The sequence below is a fragment of the Mizuhopecten yessoensis genome, unplaced genomic scaffold, assembly GCF_002113885.1.
Source record: "Mizuhopecten yessoensis strain PY_sf001 unplaced genomic scaffold, ASM211388v2 scaffold10759, whole genome shotgun sequence".
Classification (NCBI taxonomy): Eukaryota; Metazoa; Mollusca; class Bivalvia; order Pectinida; family Pectinidae; genus Mizuhopecten; species Mizuhopecten yessoensis.
In genome coordinates, this window is record NW_018408707.1 from 264,379 (window position 1) to 285,278 (window position 20,900).

Genomic DNA, 20,900 nt, shown 5'->3' on the forward strand with positions numbered 1-20,900 from the left:
CATATGCAAGATTTAGTATCCAGATATCAGGCAATGTGCTATCTGTATTGTTATTTTTATTCATGTTGTATTACAAATTCGCAAACTTATCTTATACTTCTTTTATATTTTTGTTTGTTATTGTGACAGTTGCTTTGAAGAAAAAAGTAAATAGATGTTATTTGAAACCTGTTTTCAAAGTAGTTTTGCCAAAAGATTATTGATTTCTGACGTTATCACTTATGTCTTTAATACAAATGTAAATGCCCTAATATAATGTCGTTCCTTGTTTTTAGGTTCATGTAATATAAACAAGTATCATGTTTCTAAGGGTAATTCTTGTTTTTAGGTTTATGTAATATGTGTTTCTGTGTTTATGTAATCTATCGTGTTGTTTATACAATGTTTCTCAGGGTATTCCTTGTTTTTAGGTTTATGTAATATGTGTTTCTATGTTTTTGTAATCTATCGTGTTGTTTGTACAATGTTTCTCAGTGTATTCCTTGTTTTTAGGTTTATGTAATATGTGTTTCTATGTTTATGTAATCTATCGTGTTGTTGGTACAATGTTTCTCAGGGTATTCCTTGTTTTTAGGTTTACGAAATATGTGTTTCTATGTTTATGCAATTTGTGAGTATAGTTTATACAATGTTTCTAAAAATCTTCCTTGTTTATGTAATATATGATTCTATGCATATCAATATATTTTTTGTATATGCAATATTTGTTAAAATGTAAATGGACGGTATAGATAATGAAATATATTTTTCTATGTACATGTATATGTATTATATGTTTATTTGTATATGTCTTATTTAAGAATATGATGCTTTTTGTCCTCCTTCCCTGCAGCTGTCCGATAATCTTTGTATCTATTTTTTAATAACCGAACTGCACGTAACACCTTTGCAAGATGGGTCTAAATCGAGTTCGATGTCTTTCAAATATTATTGATAAATATAGTATACGAAGTAAAGACATAGAAAGAAAAACAAACAGACGGACATCTGAACTACCAATTGAATATGCTTCAATATGTACGTATGCTACAGAGTGGATTACTTCTAGATTGATGAAGGAACAGTAGGGCTGATGATGGGACTACCCATACTAATTCGAACGGAAGTTCCCTCCGCGTATTTATTACAAGCCTATAATAGTTATGTTCAACCGAGGACAAAACCTAGTCACCTCGGAAATGTTGTGTTGATATAGAATATACAAGTACTAAGGTTAATGGAAATGACACTTGTACACTTGTGTATGTACTCTACGTGTACACATACCTACACCTGTATATACTCTATGTGTACACATACCTACACCTGTATATACTCTATGTGTACACATACCTACACCTGTGTATGTACTCTAAGTGTACACATACCTACACCTGTGTATGTACTCTACATATACACATACCTACACCTGTATGTACTCTACATGTACACATACCTACACCTGTGTATGCACTCTACATATACACATACCTACACCTGTATGTACTCTACATATACACATACCTACACCTGTGTATGTACTCTACATGTACACATACCTACACCTGTATGTACTCTACATGTACACATACCTACACCTGTGTATGCACTCTACATATACACATACCTACACCTGTGTATGCACTCTAAATATACACATATCTACACCTGTATGTAATCTACATATACACATGCATACACCTTTATGTAATCTACATATACACATACCTACACCTGTATATACTTTTCATATACGCATACCTACACCTGTATATACTCTACATGTTCACAAACCTACACGTGTGTAATTAATCTACATATACACATACCTACACCTGTATGTACTCTACATATACACATACCTACACTTGTGTATGTACTCTAAGTGTACACATACCTACACTTGTGTATGTACTATAAGTGTACACATACCTACACCTGTGTATTTAATATACATGTACACATACCTGCACCTGTATGTACTCTACGTGTACACATACCTACACCTGTGTATGTAATCTGCATATACACATACATACAACTGTATATGTAATATCCATTTACACATACCTACACCTGTGTATGTAATCGACATATACACATACCTACACCTGTATGTAATCTACAAATACACATACCTACACCTGTATGTAATCTACATATACACATACCTACACATGTGTATGTAATATACATGTACACATACCTACACTTGTGGATGTTATCTACATATACACACGCATACACCTGTATATACTCTACAAGTACACACACCTACACTTGTGTATGTACTCTACATATACACATACCTACACCTATACCTAGAGAAGAAGGAGGATTTTAAAGAATTTGCTCTATTTCCCCTATTGGGCCCTCCCCACAGTCCCCTGGGGATCCAGATCAACGGTGTATATAAAATTGGTCCCCCTTAGCCCAACGATGATTCAGACTAAATATGGAACAAATTCTTTCATTCCTACAGAAGAAGAAGAAGGATTTTAAAGAATTTGCTATATTTCCCCTATTGGGCACCGCCCCTCAGCCCCCAGGGGGGCAGACCCACAGTTTATATAAAATTGGTCCCGCTTAACCCAATGATGCATCATACCAAATATGGAACAAATCCTTTCATTCCTAAAGAAGAAGAAGGATTTTAAAGAATTTGCTATAAAATCCCTTAATCGCTACGGTAGAAGAAGGATTTTAAAGGTTTTAACTCTATTTCCCCTATTGGGCCCCCTCTCTGCCCCCAGGGGAGCCACACCCACCATTAATACAAAATTGAGTCCCCTTGGCCTTAGAATGCTCCAGACCAAATTTAGTCAACATCTACTTGGCCGTTCAGGACTAGTAGCGTTTTAATTAAAGGAAAAATTGACGGACGGACGACAGACGACGGACGCTGCGGTATGGCATAAGATCACCATGGTCCTTCGGACCCCAAAACAGATATTAAATTCCCTTTGCCCAAAGATGCTCCAGATCAAATTTGGTTAAAATCCCTTCATCGGTAAAAGGGAGAGTTCTTCAATGTTTTTTTTCTCTATTTCTCCTTATGCGCCCCATCTGCAAGGGGCCCACACACCTCAGTTTACACAAAATTGATTCTGTTGTCCCTAAGCATGCTTCAGACTGCATTTTGTTTAAATCCCTTCACTTGTTGAGTAGCAGAAACAGTTTCCTCTATTTCCCCTATTTGACCCTTCCCCTCTGCCCAGGGGGGCCATGCCCTCCGTTCAATGATGCTCCAGACCAAATTTGGTCAAAAGCCTCTTAGCCGTTAAGAACTAGTATATATATACATGAAACGTTAACAAAGATGTTGTGATTATGTTATCTTTAATATCACAAAGGCAAAATTAACAAACAATAATCTGTATACACTTCTTCGTACTTGGAAAAACACATACAAAAGTGACAAACTGACTTGTACAGACACACCTGCAGAAGACGATGACATATAATGTATTGTTCGTAGATATAGGAAGTAGGGCGTCAAATAAAGAAAACATAGGTTTTTACATAAATACACTACATCATAGGGTAACCCTTCACTATTGCGACCGAAAAGCTATCTGATGATTGATGGTAGGATATTTAGTTGATGTCTTTAAATGATTCAAGAATTTTTCACACATGTTTTCCTAACGTTTGAATAATACTTTTGACTTATTTACAATTTATCATAAGATGTTACAAACGGAATGATTATGTAAGAAAATCGCACTGGGGTACACTCCTGACTATTTGGCCTCGTGTACGATTAATCGTTATCTAGTGCTTGTAAACCCGTATAAAATAAATACACGTACGCGTTATATAAATAAACACAGGAATTATCAGTTTCTTCTGTAAACAAATCAACGTGGAATGATCAAATTGGACTCTACTCCTCAACCAGTCACCAAGTATCGGGTTAATACATAAAGGCTTGCATATGTATATCATATGTATATCTACAGTATATCATATGTATATCTACAGTATATCATATGTATATCTACAGTATATCATATGTATATCTACAGTATATCATATATATATCTACAGTATATCAATTACCGACTAGCTTCATTGTAAATAATTATTTGTTTACTCATGTCAATATCAAACAGATAACCGGCATTTCTCTCACTCACATATATGATCCCATATACTGCAAATGTGGGTAATGGCACTTATCAACGTCATCGACGTCATGAAAAGCGGCGGCACATGTACAGTTTATCCACATCAAGATCTGTGATGTGTGCAAGTCATTCAAACCATGAACAGTGACACTTTAATACGTCATCTACACCTTTAACATTACAAATTGTGCGAGTCATTCCCATCATGAACAGTGGCATTGGTAAAACAGTGATATCCTGTATCATAATTTGTGGTCAAGACAAATATTTTGAATCTTTTTCGAAACAAAGTGAATCGTATGAAAAATAAGAGCTTAGTAGTCTAAAACTAGCGTTATTTGACAACATATTTAACAACAAATTCGACTCATTTGATTGATGAAGATTAGCTATTTGGTTGATTGATTTGTATAAATCATTGTAATTTGACTATATTATCTTTTATAAACAACAATTTAAAGCGCACTCGACAGGCATAGACGGCTTCAGCAGTCGGATTGGAAATTTAGTTAAGTATTTAGCCTTGGGTATATGTGGCAGAGTCCGGAACCAAAACGATTTTTTAATGAATCATGTACTCCTTTATACAAGCGGTATATTAGTATTATTTTCAGCTCTCAATAAAAAGCTTCGGTTCAAAAATGACAAAAAGGTTCCGTTGTCTACAGAGCTATAGAATACTCTTATTATAGAAGTAAAAGCAGGCTACAAACGCTAAAGAGTAACATTACTTAGTTGTAAGAGTAAGCTACAATGCAACAGAGCACGCTCTCTCCAGTAGCGACTATGTGAACAGTAGTTGGATTGCTTACGCACTTCATAGAATATGCATATAGCTCAGTGCAAACCATACTGCTAACGTCACAACAAAAATATTAATATTTTATTGTTCATATATAAACATGATAGCACTCAAACGAAATATGATTGTCAAGCATTAAAAAGTAGACATATACGAAATGACCTCCTCGCAAAAACAAATTCACCTTACTTAGCATGTATCTTAAATTAAAAAAAATAATAATAATAATAATATTTATTCAATATAATAAATGAACCGATTGTGGTCAGTAAAAGCCAGCGTTCTATTTATCACGTCATAACATGAATGACGTCACTATCACAAAAATCGATTTTCAATAGTTAAATTGGATTTTGATATGGTTCATATTTAAAGCCAGTGAAAATGATATGTAAATAAGCATATAAAAACAACCATTTATTGATTGTATAGATTCGTTTTTCACTTGCGTAACCATGCACTAGATGTAAACCTGCAAAAACTCATTTACTGAAAATTTCAATATATTCACACTCATTTTACATAAACGTTGCTAGATGATGAAACATAAGGACAAGTTTCATGGCTGCAATGATCTATTGTCTTTTGTAATATTAATACCGACGTTTTTGATGATCCTCATCATCGTTCCTTGTATATTCGTTGTCGCTATACACGTTTTCTCTTTCAGAAAGTACAACTACATTGATTCGACATAGATTCACGTGGCGGTGTTCGTCGATGAAGCAGGCCTGACTTTCCGTTTATTTTTTCAATGGTCTCCGAGTTAATCTTCCCTTCGTTCATATCTTGTCTTAGTTTCATTTAATTCTGATTTCATACTATCTTAACATGATTCTTGCTACACTTTATAACTAACAAATTTATATGACATAATTTGTATTCAAATACACATTCACTCATTCAACAGTAATTTAAAGACACTCGTAACATATTTTAATACATCAACTCGTTCAACGATATATTTCGGCAAAAATACACTCGTTTCCGGAAAACATAGGCCTATACAGTTTTTACTGACGCATATATATACACATACTCTAATTATAGACTGACAATTTTAAATACACATGCACATGTTTATAAACAATTTTAAATACACAAACACCTGTTTACTTACAAATTTAAATACCCATACACTTGTTTCCAGATATATCTTAATACACTTGCACTTGTTTCGTGATATTTAAAACAAGAGGCCCAGAGGGTCTGTATCGCTTACCTATAATATTTGCACAATCATAGGAAAATATTCTCAATAAAAGTATTTTTGCAAATATTTCCATATATTGAATCTCCTTGGCTCTGGAATGTTCCAGACTAAATGAAACTTTATACTACTCCATCCCAGCATGCTACTGGTCAAATTTCCTCACCCAGGACCTGTTGGAATTGCGGAACAAGTTGTTCAAAGGTATTTACATAATTGATCCCTGTGACCGTGAGAGTAGGTCAAAGTAATTTATTAAGGAAAACCTTATATCCCTCTGTCCCAGGTACCTAATGGTTAGGTCTCAGTACTCTGGGCCTCCAGGTTATTCTGAAGAAGTCGTTCATAGAAAAAGTTGACAGACGACGGACAACACACCATACCATTAGCTCAACTTTCACTTCGCGCCAGACGCGCTAAAACACATACACTTGTTAACGTACAATTTTAAATACACATACTCTTGATAACTCACAAATTCAAGTACACAAGCACTTGCTTACAGACAAATGTAAACATTTTTGTACTCAATTACTAGCACACATAAATACCCATACATGTATAATCTTTTACTTGCAGAGTATCTTCGTAATGACTGCCACACACCACTAACGACTTACATCCTCGATAATCCAGTTATAACGCTGACTTTCGCTCGCTGCGTCCCTGGAGTATGACATGCCAAAAGCAATGTCTCAGTGTGCGCCACCTTGTGGATGATACAAGAAGACTTGTTTAAGTCTTTGATGTATATCAAACATCATGTGTCACTTCCCTGCAATCTTCAAAGTACATGTATCAGTCTATTAATTGGTTAGTGGGATTTTTACCCAAGACCAATTTTATAACTTATGGCGTGCCTTCTATTTTGCCAGGACAGAATCCAGGGTTGTAGAGAGCGTAATGAGCGTAACCCTCAGAATATCGAAGATAACGACTTTGGATTATAAACTCAGACTCATAACACAGTTACTGCCAAGGGCAGACATTCATTTAATTTAATAACGAGTGTTTGTAGCGACAAAGTGATTCACCTACATTTATAGCGACAAAATAATCGACAAACAACTACAAAAAATCATTGCAACGGAATAATTAAGGAATACCCACTCGTTAACTCATAAAATTAACAACGAGTCGTTGGCTATTCATTAGTATATATTTGTATATATAGATAAAGCTATAACGTTGTTCATGAGATTTCGGTTATCGAAATTTTATGTTCAGTGCACTAACATTGTTCTTCTGGTGGTACATTACTAATATTCAAAACAATGGAATAATTATCGAAGCAAAAACAATGGCCAAGGATTTCGTCAATTCGTAACAACGCAATATCCGCCACAGGTGTATACACAAAAACACTGTAAAATATTAGCACAACGACATCGTACTAATACAGTACATATCTAACTTGACAAACTTCATGATAAAAGGTAAGTTTATATCTATGCTGATTTCTTCATGTCTTTCACGAGCTGAGTTAAATCGTCGTGTACATTTCGGTTGAGTATCGTCGAAGCACAGAGCAGTGCGGCAAACGAAGCTCCCGTAAATCCGGCCGTCAATATATCTTGACCTGAAAGACAAAAATAGATGTTAGGTAAAACTTCTCCTCGACCGATAACATTTTCCGCAGGCTACAATAGTCTGTAATAATGGAAAGTGTTGATAAATATTGCTCCTTAATTGAAATTTGATAATGTAAGGTAAGGACAGACTATTGCAAAAATTCACCTGTTTTCTATCTTAAATTGTAGGAATAGATAATGTACGTTTATTTGTTTTCGATTATGTCATTTATCAGGTAGGTAACTTGACGTACTTTATATGTTAGACTTTAACATACATTACTTAGTCATTTATTCATATAAAAAATCGGTTTTTATGTAATCGTATCTGTTGTAAGAATAATGTGACCAAATTCTTTGTGCGTTCGGCATAGTATTTTGGTGGCGTAGCACTCCCAAGTCGTCATAAGATCCGTGATATTGCAAGGAGGCATCTACATAAACATAACGCCTTCAGCACACGAAACAAATATTTACACGCGCACATCACACACACTGAGACGACGCGTCCTCAAATGACCTAAGTTGTTAATAGGTCAACCCAATAAACCAAATCTTACACGATACGTTGATTATTACTTATATAATCATGCATATTTAATAACGTCAATTTACTTATTACTGAATGAACAGGGGTGGGTAGAAATTACCGTATCATACTGTTCAAACGGATTTGTAGCTATTTTGATGTCTATTTTAGAAATATACCGAGGCTGACATCGTGAGAAGGATAGGTTGACCCTATTTCATAAAGGTCGGGGTAGTCAGTTTTTCTAGCAGACTGGTGCCATACTAACGGGGACAAACTGTGTCCTACTTTTACGACATGGTTTTCTTCTGATTCGAAGCTGGATCCATCGAAGAGCATATCACAACAGGTAACAAAGACCTTGCCAAATCCATCAAATTTCACTTTCAGACGTATACACGATGTGTTTTCTTTAGATAACAAGAAATAAATTGGCCTTGTAGACTTCTGAATCTGAAATAAAGGCAACTACATACTCTTTATATCAGCCGCTTACTTTACAACATGACCATCTAAGCTGTGCGACAAGCGTAACAATTTCTATTTTCCGGTCGTGAACATTCTCTTTCTTGAGAGCATCATCCCTGTTTCTCTAACCTAGCATTTTACTTGTCGTAGTTAATTCGATATTCATACACTTGATCCGAATATCATGATCCCCGTGACAGATGACGACTACAAATGGTCAATATTACGAGGAAGGGTTTGGTGAAATTCAAATTGATGAAGACCACGGTCTTACGTTTTATGATCCTGTGATGATCTTATGCGTAAACGTTTTAGTTTTCTGTGCGATATGAATGTTGATATATCTGATTATGTTCATTAGTGTACCAAATATTTTCCTTGCCACAACTTTGAGGACGTGACATTACTTGGTTTTGTCCTGGAGTCGTCGACGAGCAAAAGACGCCTACCCTTCCGAAACACCTGGTTTTACTACTTGTACTTTCCAAATATTTACATATGAATTCTTCCTTTTTCATATTTTGTAGTTTTTTGTGGGTTTTTTTAGTTTAATTTACTGATAAACAATTTTGAGTTTGAATTGTGTTTTGTTTACACTTTTGTATTATCTTGCTTTCATTATAAATGTGTGTGATGTATGGGTTGGGGAAGTGATCTTCGAAGTGTACCTTTTGTTACTTACCTGTGAGGAAAAGGCCTGGTATATCCGTTTCCGCCCTTAGATGGACAGCTGCTGGTGGCGAAAATCGTTCTACGCTATGTTCAAGACCATACATTTCTCCTTCAGGAGAACCTAGGTAGTGAGCATTACTCAGAGGGGTACCCATCTCAATAAACTCGTCCTATATGAATAAAATAAGTTACATAATTACAATGGTTAAACAATTGCAAGATGACCAAAGTGTTAGTCATAGCTAGTAAGTACTGAATTACAACAAGGACGGACAGGACAGCAAACCAGCATGAAAGACAAAGTGAAGCACCACACCAAACTGGAGCCGGAATCCATGCGCTAGGAAGCGGTGAGCATCCATTGCAGCACCTGTCATTGGTTTCTGTCAAATCCAGGAAAAGAATAAAATTCGTCTGTGATCAAAGACACTGTGAATACGACATAAAACATGAGCACACTTAAACCTCACTCAACTGAGAAACAAGGATGTTCTCAACTGGGATAGTCTTGCACGGGGAATATGTGACCCAAAAAAAAAAAGAGTGCACATATTCCTCGGTGACATGTGAACGGAAATTCCGTCTTTGCATATTGCAGAGTTATCTTCTCTTTGTAGCAGGTATTGATTGTTACGTCATTGGTTTGTGTGAGAACATTACGTCGTTTTCTCAAAAATTGATGACGTTACTCTCACAAACAAGTAACGTAACAATCAATCCCTGCTCCCAAGAGAAGATAACTCTGCAATACGCAAAGACGGAATACCAAAGTTGTTCGGAACTTGACAAGGACTTGAGATAACCGGGGTTTGCTATTTATCTGAGAGCATGATTATAAATTTTGACTTAACAAAGAGTTTATCATTTATCCTGTTTATTGTGCCAGCTTGCATGCTTCATCTAAAATATCATCAGCAGTAATGGAAACGAAATCATGGGTTTCGCATTTGTGAGATACGGTTACTCCCAAAATGCATATAAAAAATCTTTGAACCGTAAAATAGAATCGTTTGATATTTCTGTAGATCAAAATAACAATTGGTTTCTCTTTGATATTTTAAAGAACGCAAATATATGATTGACGAAGTCTTATCTATATATAAAACCTTATACAACCTGTGTCAAAGACATTCTGGCCCAAGTTACTCAAACGTTGGTAAAAGGTAACCATGGTTAGGGAAAATTTGCTAAAATGTTCATTATTTATATTTACATTTTCAGTAAAGGAGTGACGCTTTTTTTTTAGTTATTTCGAACAGTTTTGTACAGCAAATTGAGTCATGATAACAATGAAATTGATGACGTCAAAATGGAGATTAATGATAATAGCAACATTTGCCTTCTCAATGCATTGCAATGGAGCAAATGTATATATTTTACTATGGAAGCCCTTGTTTGTTATTGCCACCAATCGTATTATTTTTTACTGACTACTGGTAAACGTAAACCAACAGAGGTCTGGTTGCTCGGCTACTTGCCTTGCCTTCTAACAAAGGGTTAATCTTGATAAGTTGGTTCCACATTTGTCTGCCAATGGCGTTCTTTAGATCTTTATACTCGTCATCCCTCCGCTTTACTCTCTGTTCTTTCCATTGCATGAACCATTCGGATTTGGCTAGAGTGATGATTAAGCACGTGCTTTTCCCTACAAAGAAAATCATTCATTTTTATCAGTAACATAAGAAAGGGTAAAACACTAATAGCTCTGTGACAATTTAGTGTTGTTATTTGTGTCTTCAGAGGTTGTAGCATTAGCTATACTTTTGAATCCGGTTCTAAATGTTTTGAAAATAAGTGAAAGACGTTATGTTTACTGGGAAATATACAATGTATATTGTGAAATCACATTATAAGACTTCTTCGACAATTCTGATATCGGCTACCGATTTCACTCAATTCAAGATAAGATCAATTAAAAACTTCCTATTAAACTAAAAAGATGAACTTTCCTACCTACCATGTAAATAGCTAAACCCATAGTTAAGAACTATTCTCTATTTCTTTTTTGTAATTCGTATGTTTGTTTGATTGTTTGTTTGTTTAGGGTAACAAACAGAAAGTTAAAAGAAACAAAAGAAGATAGGAAACAAAAAAGATTCCTAGTTAACAAAAAAGATCGCAAGTGTTGCAAAGGGAGCAGCATATCAATAGTGGTCTCTTCCATGTCCCCTTCGTAGAAAACGAGTAAAACCCAATTATACAGGAGGCCCCACATGTGTCGCCTTTGTTGGTACACATGCAGTGAGACACAGCAGGTCTATTGTTGATTTTTCAATGTCCCCTAATAAGAAAACATAGAAGAATCCACGCCCGATCTACCTGTGGGCGCATTAGTCGCATCTAACGATCACGCAGTGGGACACACTAGGGGTTCACTTTTGTTAAACGCTTCTAAATTCTTGAAATCATGCGTTAGATTACCTGGATTTCGCTTTTCCCATGATGGATCCTTGGCAGATGGAAACGAGGCAAACATGAGTGGGATTTGATAGCCGTGAAGTTCCTCCGCAGAAAGGGCGAGGTATTCATTCATGGCTTGTTCTTGGTCAGTTCTACAGGATTTATAATGTTCCGTTTAAGGATAAAGACCTACAGTTATTGTAAAAATGTCGCTTGAAACTTTATTTAACGATTACACCAGGATGTCGACAGAAACGTTCGCTTACATAAACAGGCAGAATAAAATATATATTACTACACGCTGTAGTTGTAATTATAAACAGCCTCAAAATATCAAAATAGATCAAAATATTACATCATTTTATCATGGAATGGGTTTTTGTTTGCTCTATTAAAGAAAGGCTTCAGCAAAATGATCTCATATTTTTCTGCATCAAGGTGTTTCTCTTAAGCAACAAATTTCATAATAATATTTCTTAGAAAAGCTTAACTTTTCACCTTATATATCTAAGGGATTACCAGTATTAGTTTAGAAGTAACATGTGCAGTTTGCAAAAATTCGTGATTCGAGTTATGCGCGAAATTCCGTCATAACATAATAGCCACAAAAAATCTTGGTTATCCTTAATATCGGATTTAAATGACAGGTGCAAACATGTAGTTGATCAAAATTAATTCATTTCGGATAAAAACAAAAACAATTTTGCACAAAACGCAACATGAAGCTATAACTTCATAGGCGACCAATGTCTACTACACATTAGTTAGAATTACAAATATGGCACCAAAGTGTTGGGATAGATACATGACGTCAGCACTTCAGTGCTTCTTTTATTTAAAAATGCTATTATTTTGGAATAGCCAAAAAAAATGAAACACCCATGGTCATGAACTGTTGTAGATTTTCACATTATTATTGCAATAATCTACTATAGCTTAACAGATCACATGTACCATTGACCGTTTAAAACAATGAGAGCGCTAAAATACCACGTTTATAGAATACGAAAATCATAACAAAATACCTGGTAAATGTCCACATATTGTGTGCCTTGAGACCTAGCTCCTCCTTGGTACCCTTCAAACCGATGAATGCCGTTAGGAAGGAAAGACTGTTCCCTACCTGTTTGATCATAGGATATAAACCTGCAAGACAAATTATGATTAAGATTGATTTTTAGTTCTCCTCAGTGCGTTTATTTGTTATAATATAACGTCTACACGATGCCTTATCGTTTTATTTATTATTCGTTTAACAAACAAACAAAATGTTATACTCCATCATTGACCGATGTGTTCTAGTATTGACAGTATATACTCCATCATTGACCGATGTGTCCTAGTATTGACAGTTTATACTCCATCATTGACCGATGTGTTCTAGTATTGACAGTATATACTCCATCATTGACTGATGTGTCCTAGTATTGACAGTTTATACTCCATCAATGACCGATGTGTTCTAGTATTGACAGTATATACGCCAACATTGACCGATGTGTCCTAGTATTGACAGTATATACTCCATCATTGACCGATGTGTTCTAGTAGTGACAGTATATCCTCCATCACTGACCGATGTGTTCTTGTATTGACAGTATCTACTCAATTATTGACTGATGTGTTCTAGTATCGACAGTATATACTCCGGGGGTGACCGATGTGTTCTACTATTGACAGTATATACGGCAACATTGACCGATGTGTCCTAATATTGACAGTATATACGCCATCATTGACCGATGCGTTCTAGTATTGACAGCATATACTCCATCATTAGCCGATGTGGTCTAGTATTGACAGTTTATACTCCATCATTGCCCGATGTGTTCTAGTATTGACAGGATATACTCCATCATTGACTGATGTGCCCTAGTATTGACAGTTTATACTCCTTCAATGACCGATGTGTTCTCGTATTGACAGTATATCCTCTATCATTGACCGATGTCTTCTAGTATTGACAGTATATACTCCATCATTGACCGATGTGTTCTTGTATTGACAGTATATACTCAATTATTGACTGATGTGTTCTAGTATTGACAGTATATACTCCATCATTGACCGATGTGTTCTAGTATTGACAGTTTATACTCCATTATTGACTGATGTGTTCTAGCATTGACAGTATACTCCATCATTGACCGATGTGTTCTAGAATTGACAGTATATACTCCATTATTGACTGATGTGTTCTAGTATTGACAGTTTATACTCCATTATTGACTGATGTGTTCTAGTATTGACAGTATACTCCATCATTGACCGATGTGTTCTAGTATTGACAGTATATACTCCATCATTGACTGATGTGTCCAAGTATTGACAGTATATACTCCATCATTGACTGATGTGTCCAAGTATTGACAGTATATACTCCATCATTGACTGATGTGTCCTAGTATTGACAGTTTATACTCCATCATTGGCCGATGTGTTCTAGTATTGACAGTATAAACTCCATTATTGACTGATGTGTTCTAGTATTGCCAGTATATACTCCATCATTGACCGATGTGTCCTAGTATTGACGGTATATACTCCATCATTGACCGATGTGTCCTAGTATTGACAGTATATACTCCATCATTGACTGATGTGTCCAAGTATTGACAGTATATACTCCATCATTGACCTATGTGTTCTAGTATTGACAGTATATACTCCATTATGGACTGATGTGTTCTAGTATTGACAGTATATACGCCAACATTGACCGATGTGTCCTAGTATTGACAGTATATACTCCATCAATGACCGATGTGTTCTAGTAGTGACAGTATATACTCCATCATTGACCGATGTGTTCTAGTATTGACAGTATATAGTGTACACCCATCCGTTTAGCCAGAACCAGGAAAGCGACCAGGAAATTCATAACTAATGATAAAATCAGGCAAAGAAATGCAACTTTTTTGGCGGGTATGACGTTAATTCATTGAAACGTTTTTTTCAGAAAGATGAACGCAAGACATACACATGTGTATTATAATTCAGTTTGGTAAGATACAGTATGCCAAAATTGAGTTACACCTCATCATACAGGTTTCATATTGAGTTACACCTCATCATACACGTTTCGTATTGAGTTACACCTCATCATACAGGTTTCGTCCTTCTAGGGACCATCGGTGATGCTAAGGGCCAAAAAGTGGAAATTTAAATTGGTGTAAAACGCCACAGATTTCGTCAGTTGGACGAACAGTTGGACATTAACACACAGTTTGCAAAAATATTTTCTCTATCATTTCTTGAGAGAACTATAACACGAAATATTCGTGGGTATTTTTTTCCCTGCTTTGAAGCATTTAAGATCGTTTTGTACAAACTTTCATGGAAATCCTTTAATAGTAGATACATATATCATTCAAATTAGTTGTATTTATTTTCGTGGTGCAATAGAAACCACGAAAACCACGAATGTTTATATACAACGAATATTTAATGTTATCCAGTACTTACATGGTCTCTTGAGTGCTGCCCTTAATCACAGATATTTAACACATACTGAATCCTACACAGCTGCTTTGTTGGTCAATAGGTCAAAATTGCTACCCGTATAATACAGGGTTCCTGCAACCATTTAGCGTTCTGCTTTTTTTGTAAAATAGCAGTTTCTTTGATACCTCAAGAAAGCGATTTGTGTTTCTAAAAACGGTCATTGAATTCTTCCATTTGGATCATTTTCAGCACACTTTTTGAGAAATCACGCATCCTGTTGGCGTGAGAGTTCTTTCAAAACTTGAATACTTCTTTTTACTATTAAGTAAATTGTTTGTTTGTTTATGTTTAACGGCCCATCGACAGCTGTGGTCATTTAATAAGTAAATCTAATAAGTAGGTGGAGAGATAATCTGTGGTAAAAACTTATTTTTACAAACTCAGACATTAAATTTTCCATCGGTTTGGTATATTCCTGCTTTAAGGATCCTCGCACCGGTGCAAAATTTGCAACTGTGAATATGGAAACATCTAACCTACGTGACAAAAGCTTAAATAGATAATTTCTGAAAAGAAACTCACTTCTTGCGTGATAACAATAAAGATGAAATGAACAACAGAATTTTTAAAACTGTGTTCTGAGAACAAAAAAGGCAATGGGTCGTCGCCGAATTCTGGATCCCCTAAAACAATAAGGTCGCTCTAACTACTTGAACTACTGATAAGCGGTCGTCCCTGGGTCCAGCCCCACTGGATTTACAAAACAAAATAAAGAGATGGTTACTGATGTATGAAAAACTACATTGCAATTCTCTAGTGTTTTGGTTCCAGTGAAACAGGGATCCTTAAGGCATTACGTGTAAAACATATCGTGCATCATACATTGATAAATGTGATGTTCCTACAGAACTTTTATATTGTAAAAATGAAATTCTCCTCACATGATTTTGAAGCAATTTCCTTGGGCAGGAGCTTGAAGAATGTGTTGAATAACCCTGCATCTGATATAACTCGTTTGGCGTATATTTGTATAGTGGCCTCCTTCGTCTGGACTTCTACACCTGTATTAAAATCCACGGAAAGATAGTATTAATATCTTACCTAAACAGCTGTAACATTCCAAACATGATTTATCGTAGATTTATATAGACGATGTTGTTAGTGAAGCAGAAGACGCTTACCTCCCGGAACACCTGGTCTTATTCTTTTGGAACACTTTCAATTGTCTCAATATAACCTGCCCTATTTTTTTAACATGAGTTATAATTACGGTTTTATTGTCACTACGGTATTTTCTTGTATTTTTTCATAATTATCGTATTTTTCACACCTGTAAGTAGCACATGTATAGGAGTAAATAAAAACATTGTATTCTACAACTCTCTATATCGACGGTTCATGTTGCATAACTTTACGATATAGCTACCTAGTAAATTAGACAAGAGTAAAATTCAATTTTCGAAACACCAAAACCTGTCTTTATTGGACGTTTACTGTTCGGAAGAATATATAATGGAGTGCGCTTAGCGCTCAAATAGTTATGTATATCCGCTGCAAACAAGGAGTGTTGTTGCTTTATTACAAAACTATGTTTAAACTGTTTATGCATGATATATTGTCTGTTCAATTATGGTAATCATGAATTTTGAAACCGAACAACGGTAGAACGGCAGACGTCGGTGATGAAATAATGGGTCATCAAAATTGAAATCGTAAATGCGAAAAACGGAACCTTGCAAGTCTATTGGGTGTTTTTAATATTGGCCAATTTATGTGACATAAGTCATATCAGCAAAATAAAAAAATAAAAAAAAATAAAACGTTTAATTCTTATAAATTTAAAAGCAATATCTATTTTATCTATGTAATTTTTCTATCTTTTTGAAGATTTTTTTTTTTAAGAAAGACCAATATTGTACCATGTGCGTGTCCAGAAGAGTCCATCAGTATCTTGTTTACGGGTGCCTTCACCAGCACCTGACCCCCAGCGCCCTCTATAATTGGGATGGTATGGAACACAACTTCACTTGAACCGCCCCGGATGTAGTAGGCGCCATCTAGGTAGTGATTCAATATCATTGCGTGCAGACCGAAGGAAGATTCGGACGGCACAATGCCTGCAAATAAAATTACCAATGTTATTCTTGACAAACAATGCAGAAACACTGACATATGTATGTATACATACATAGTTTTCGATGTGTATTACTCTACTTTGCTAAAACATCAATTAAAATAGTATCAAACAGCACAGGCACGGGGATTTACACAGTGCGAATGCTGTCCAGACCAGTTTTAAGTATATATCTATAATGGTAAGAGGAAGCTTGTAGAAATCACTAATTGGAATATAATTCAAGTCTATGATATAATCTGATATACTACAATTATGAAATATCACGTAGATTTGAAGCTTAAATCCAGAAAGGAGCAAGAGGCCCAATGGGCCTGCATCGCTCACTTGGTATTAATCTCACACATGTAACCTTAAAAGTGATATAAAGTAAATCTATAGACAAAATATCAGTACTTATGACAATAAATCATTCAAAAGAACCTGTTAAAAGATGTTAAAACATTTGACCCCTGTGACCTTGAAAGTCAAACAAGGTCATTACAATGAATACACTTTATAGTCCTTCATCTTAGGATGCAACCTGACAAATAGCACTACCCTTGACCTTTTCTTTAGTGAGATTAGGTCATTTAAAGGTGTATACATATTTGACCAATGTGCCCTTGAACGAAAGTCAAGGTCATTTAAATGAACAAGCTTGATCGCCCTTCATCCAAACATGCTACTGGGCAAACATTAACACCCTGGGCCTCATGGTTATTCAGAAAAAGTCGTTTGAACATTTTTAACAAATTTGACCCCTGTGTCCTTGAATATAAGTCAAGGTCATTCATTTTAACAAACTTGGTAGCCCTTTATCAAACATGCTACGGACCAGATATGAACATTCTAGGCCTTATGGTTAATAAAAAGAAATCGTTTAAAGATTTTAAACATATTTGACCCCTTTGACCTTAAATAAAGGTCAATATCATTCATGTTAACAAAGTTGGTAGCCCTTTTTCCCATCATGTTACGGGCCAAAAATCATCATTGTGTGCCTTTTGGTGGAGAAGTCGTTTCAAGGTTTCAAACATATTTGACCCCTGTGACCATGAATATAAGTCGAAGTCATTCATTTGAACAAACTTTGAAGCGGTTTTTTCCTGCATGTTACTGGTCAAATATCAACATCATAGGCCTCTTGGTTATTCAAAAGAGGTCATTTTACTAAGTCAAGGTAATTCATTTGGACAAACTTGGTTGCCCATTATCAAAGCATGATTCTTGCTAAATATCATCATCCTGGGCTGTTTGGTTGTTCAGAAGAAGTTGTTGAAAGATTGTAAACATATTGATCCCTTGGACCATGAATATATGGCAAGGTCATTCATTTGAAACAACTTCGAAGCGTTTTATCCCAGCATGATACTGGCCAAATATCAGCACCCTAGACCTTCTGGTTGATCAGAAGATGTTGTTTGAAAGTTTTAAACTTATTTGATCCCCTGTGACCTTGAATATAAGTCAAGGTCATTCAATTGAACAAACTTGGTAACCCTTTATTCCTGCATATCCCTCACCAAATATCATCACTGGGGGCCTTCTGGTTATTCAGAAGAAGTTGTTGAAAGATTTTAACATATTTGACCCCTGTGACCTTAAAAATTGGCAAAGTTCATTATTTTAAACAAATTTGGTAGCCCTTCATCATAGCATGCCTCTGGCCAAATAGCATCCCCTTGACCTCTTGGTTATTGAGAAGAAGTTGTTTAAAGTAAAAAATTGACGCCGGACGGACGACGGACACCGCACCACGGCATAAGCTCACTTTGCCCTTCGGGCCAGGTAAGCTAAAAATGAAAATAACCGCTAATCTTCCAGGCAAGACTGGATAACAGGTTTTTTTGCAAGAAATAGATGGTTCCTATATCGTTCGGTTGAGACAAATTTCATTGTGAAAATATATAGTGCATGTAAAACCAGCCTTAATCAAACTCGGATATCCCTTATAGTGAACAGATTGCATTTCCCCAGCCGTGTCCTTATATCTACTAGAGGCAATCTTACATACATAGGTTTTCCTCGGGTACTCCGGTGTTCGCCAACATAAACATCCCCGCGCATGAACACCAGGGCGCACGAGAGTGATTACAAGAAAGGACGAGTGCCAATCAGGGCCTTCTGGTGGCTATCACCGATAAGTTTCATTTTTTCTCGAAATGGTCTCCTGGTTGACCTTAATTGCATGTCACATCATGATGGCATAAACCCAAGGTATGTAGATAGCCACAATATGGTCCAATCGGGATCCAACTTGTTTCATATTTAAATTCTCCCGCTATAATTTAACAATATACACTCACCATATTTTACAATATACACCCACCATAACTTTACAAAATTCACCCACCATAATTTTTTCAAAATTTACCCACCATTATTTAACAAAATTCACCCACCATAATTTACAAACTTTACCCACCATTATTTTACAAAATTCACTCACCATAATCGCCAAAGATATAGGTGATAACAGCTTTCAGTTCTTGATTTTCCGTACATCGTTCCAGTATTTCTTTTGTTGTTACAGACAAGTACTTTGAATAGGATTTAAACAACTTGTTGTAAATTCCCGTAAAAGTCAAAATTCCTATAATCCATTTCGGTAAAAACTTGAGCACGAAATAACCATCCATGAATCCTTCACAATCCTAAATAAAACACACAAAAACAGCTAGTAGTTTTTTTTAGAGAAAGGCACGAAATAACCGTCCTTGAATCCTTCACAATCCTAAATAAAATACACAAAAACAGAAAATAGTTTGTTTTAGAATTGCGTATTTTTTTAAAATTTATATTCTGTTCTTAATTTTGCTACAGTTCTACTAATTTACGGTGAAAGACAAGCAATTTTCATCTATATACTACTTTATACGACCTACCGGTAGCATGATAAATTCATTAGCATTGGCTGTAAGTATGAGAAGAAGTTTAAAACGATTTGAGAACAACTTGAGAACGGATTTTCCCAAAAAACGTCTGCTCGCGCCAGATGACGTCCGAACCCGGAAATAGTGTCCATAAAAAAAGTGATCCGCGTAAGAAAATAGTCTGTCATAAACATAACAGTACAAAGTTACGGGAAAATATTGTGAGAATAACAATACCATTTCAGGTGTAAATGTGCATATGGAAAAGCCAACGACGATAGGATTGTTTTAAAAATATTTTTCTACGTAGTTTTGAGGTTCATTGTATTCCTCCGCGCAAAACTTCCATTTGTTTACGTTTGTCACAGGCGATCGTCGACCATTGAGCTAAGAAGTCATTTGGAAAACATGGTGTTCAGTTGAGGTTTTTTTTTAAAGGAGAAATATATCAGGTAGTAGTATATAGATGATAAATCGTTTATCCTACAGTATTTTCAGTGTTTGTCGTTCGAACAATTTTCTCGCACGTAGATAAAATCTGGAGTTTATCAACGTGCTCGCGATGAGAAAATACATTGTGATTATCTATAAATATCGGCATTTTTACCTTTGTCTTACTAAAGTTCATGACCATATACTTTGAACTGACTATGAATGATAAACAAGTAACAGTGTTTTACCTTTTACTTTTAGTAAATTTTGTGAA

General features: G+C 35.6%; 1 protein-coding gene across 1 annotated transcript in view; it reads right to left on the reverse strand.

Moving 5' to 3' along the window:
- Nucleotides 1-3,998: 3,998 nt before the first annotated feature.
- The window catches only part of LOC110462205 (putative all-trans-retinol 13,14-reductase), a 31,282-nt gene continuing 14,380 nt past the window's right edge, over nt 3,999-20,900 (reverse strand). Inside the window, exons 5-12 of the mRNA XM_021516058.1 lie at nt 19,771-19,975; nt 17,125-17,322; nt 16,147-16,266; nt 12,787-12,907; nt 11,783-11,913; nt 10,840-11,006; nt 9,372-9,531; nt 3,999-7,700 (exon numbers count right to left, since the gene is read on the reverse strand). Coding sequence (XP_021371733.1) covers nt 7,570-7,700; nt 9,372-9,531; nt 10,840-11,006; nt 11,783-11,913; nt 12,787-12,907; nt 16,147-16,266; nt 17,125-17,322; nt 19,771-19,975 — 1,233 coding nt within the window. The 3' untranslated portion in view covers nt 3,999-7,569. The remainder of the gene's footprint in view (nt 7,701-9,371; nt 9,532-10,839; nt 11,007-11,782; nt 11,914-12,786; nt 12,908-16,146; nt 16,267-17,124; nt 17,323-19,770; nt 19,976-20,900) is intronic.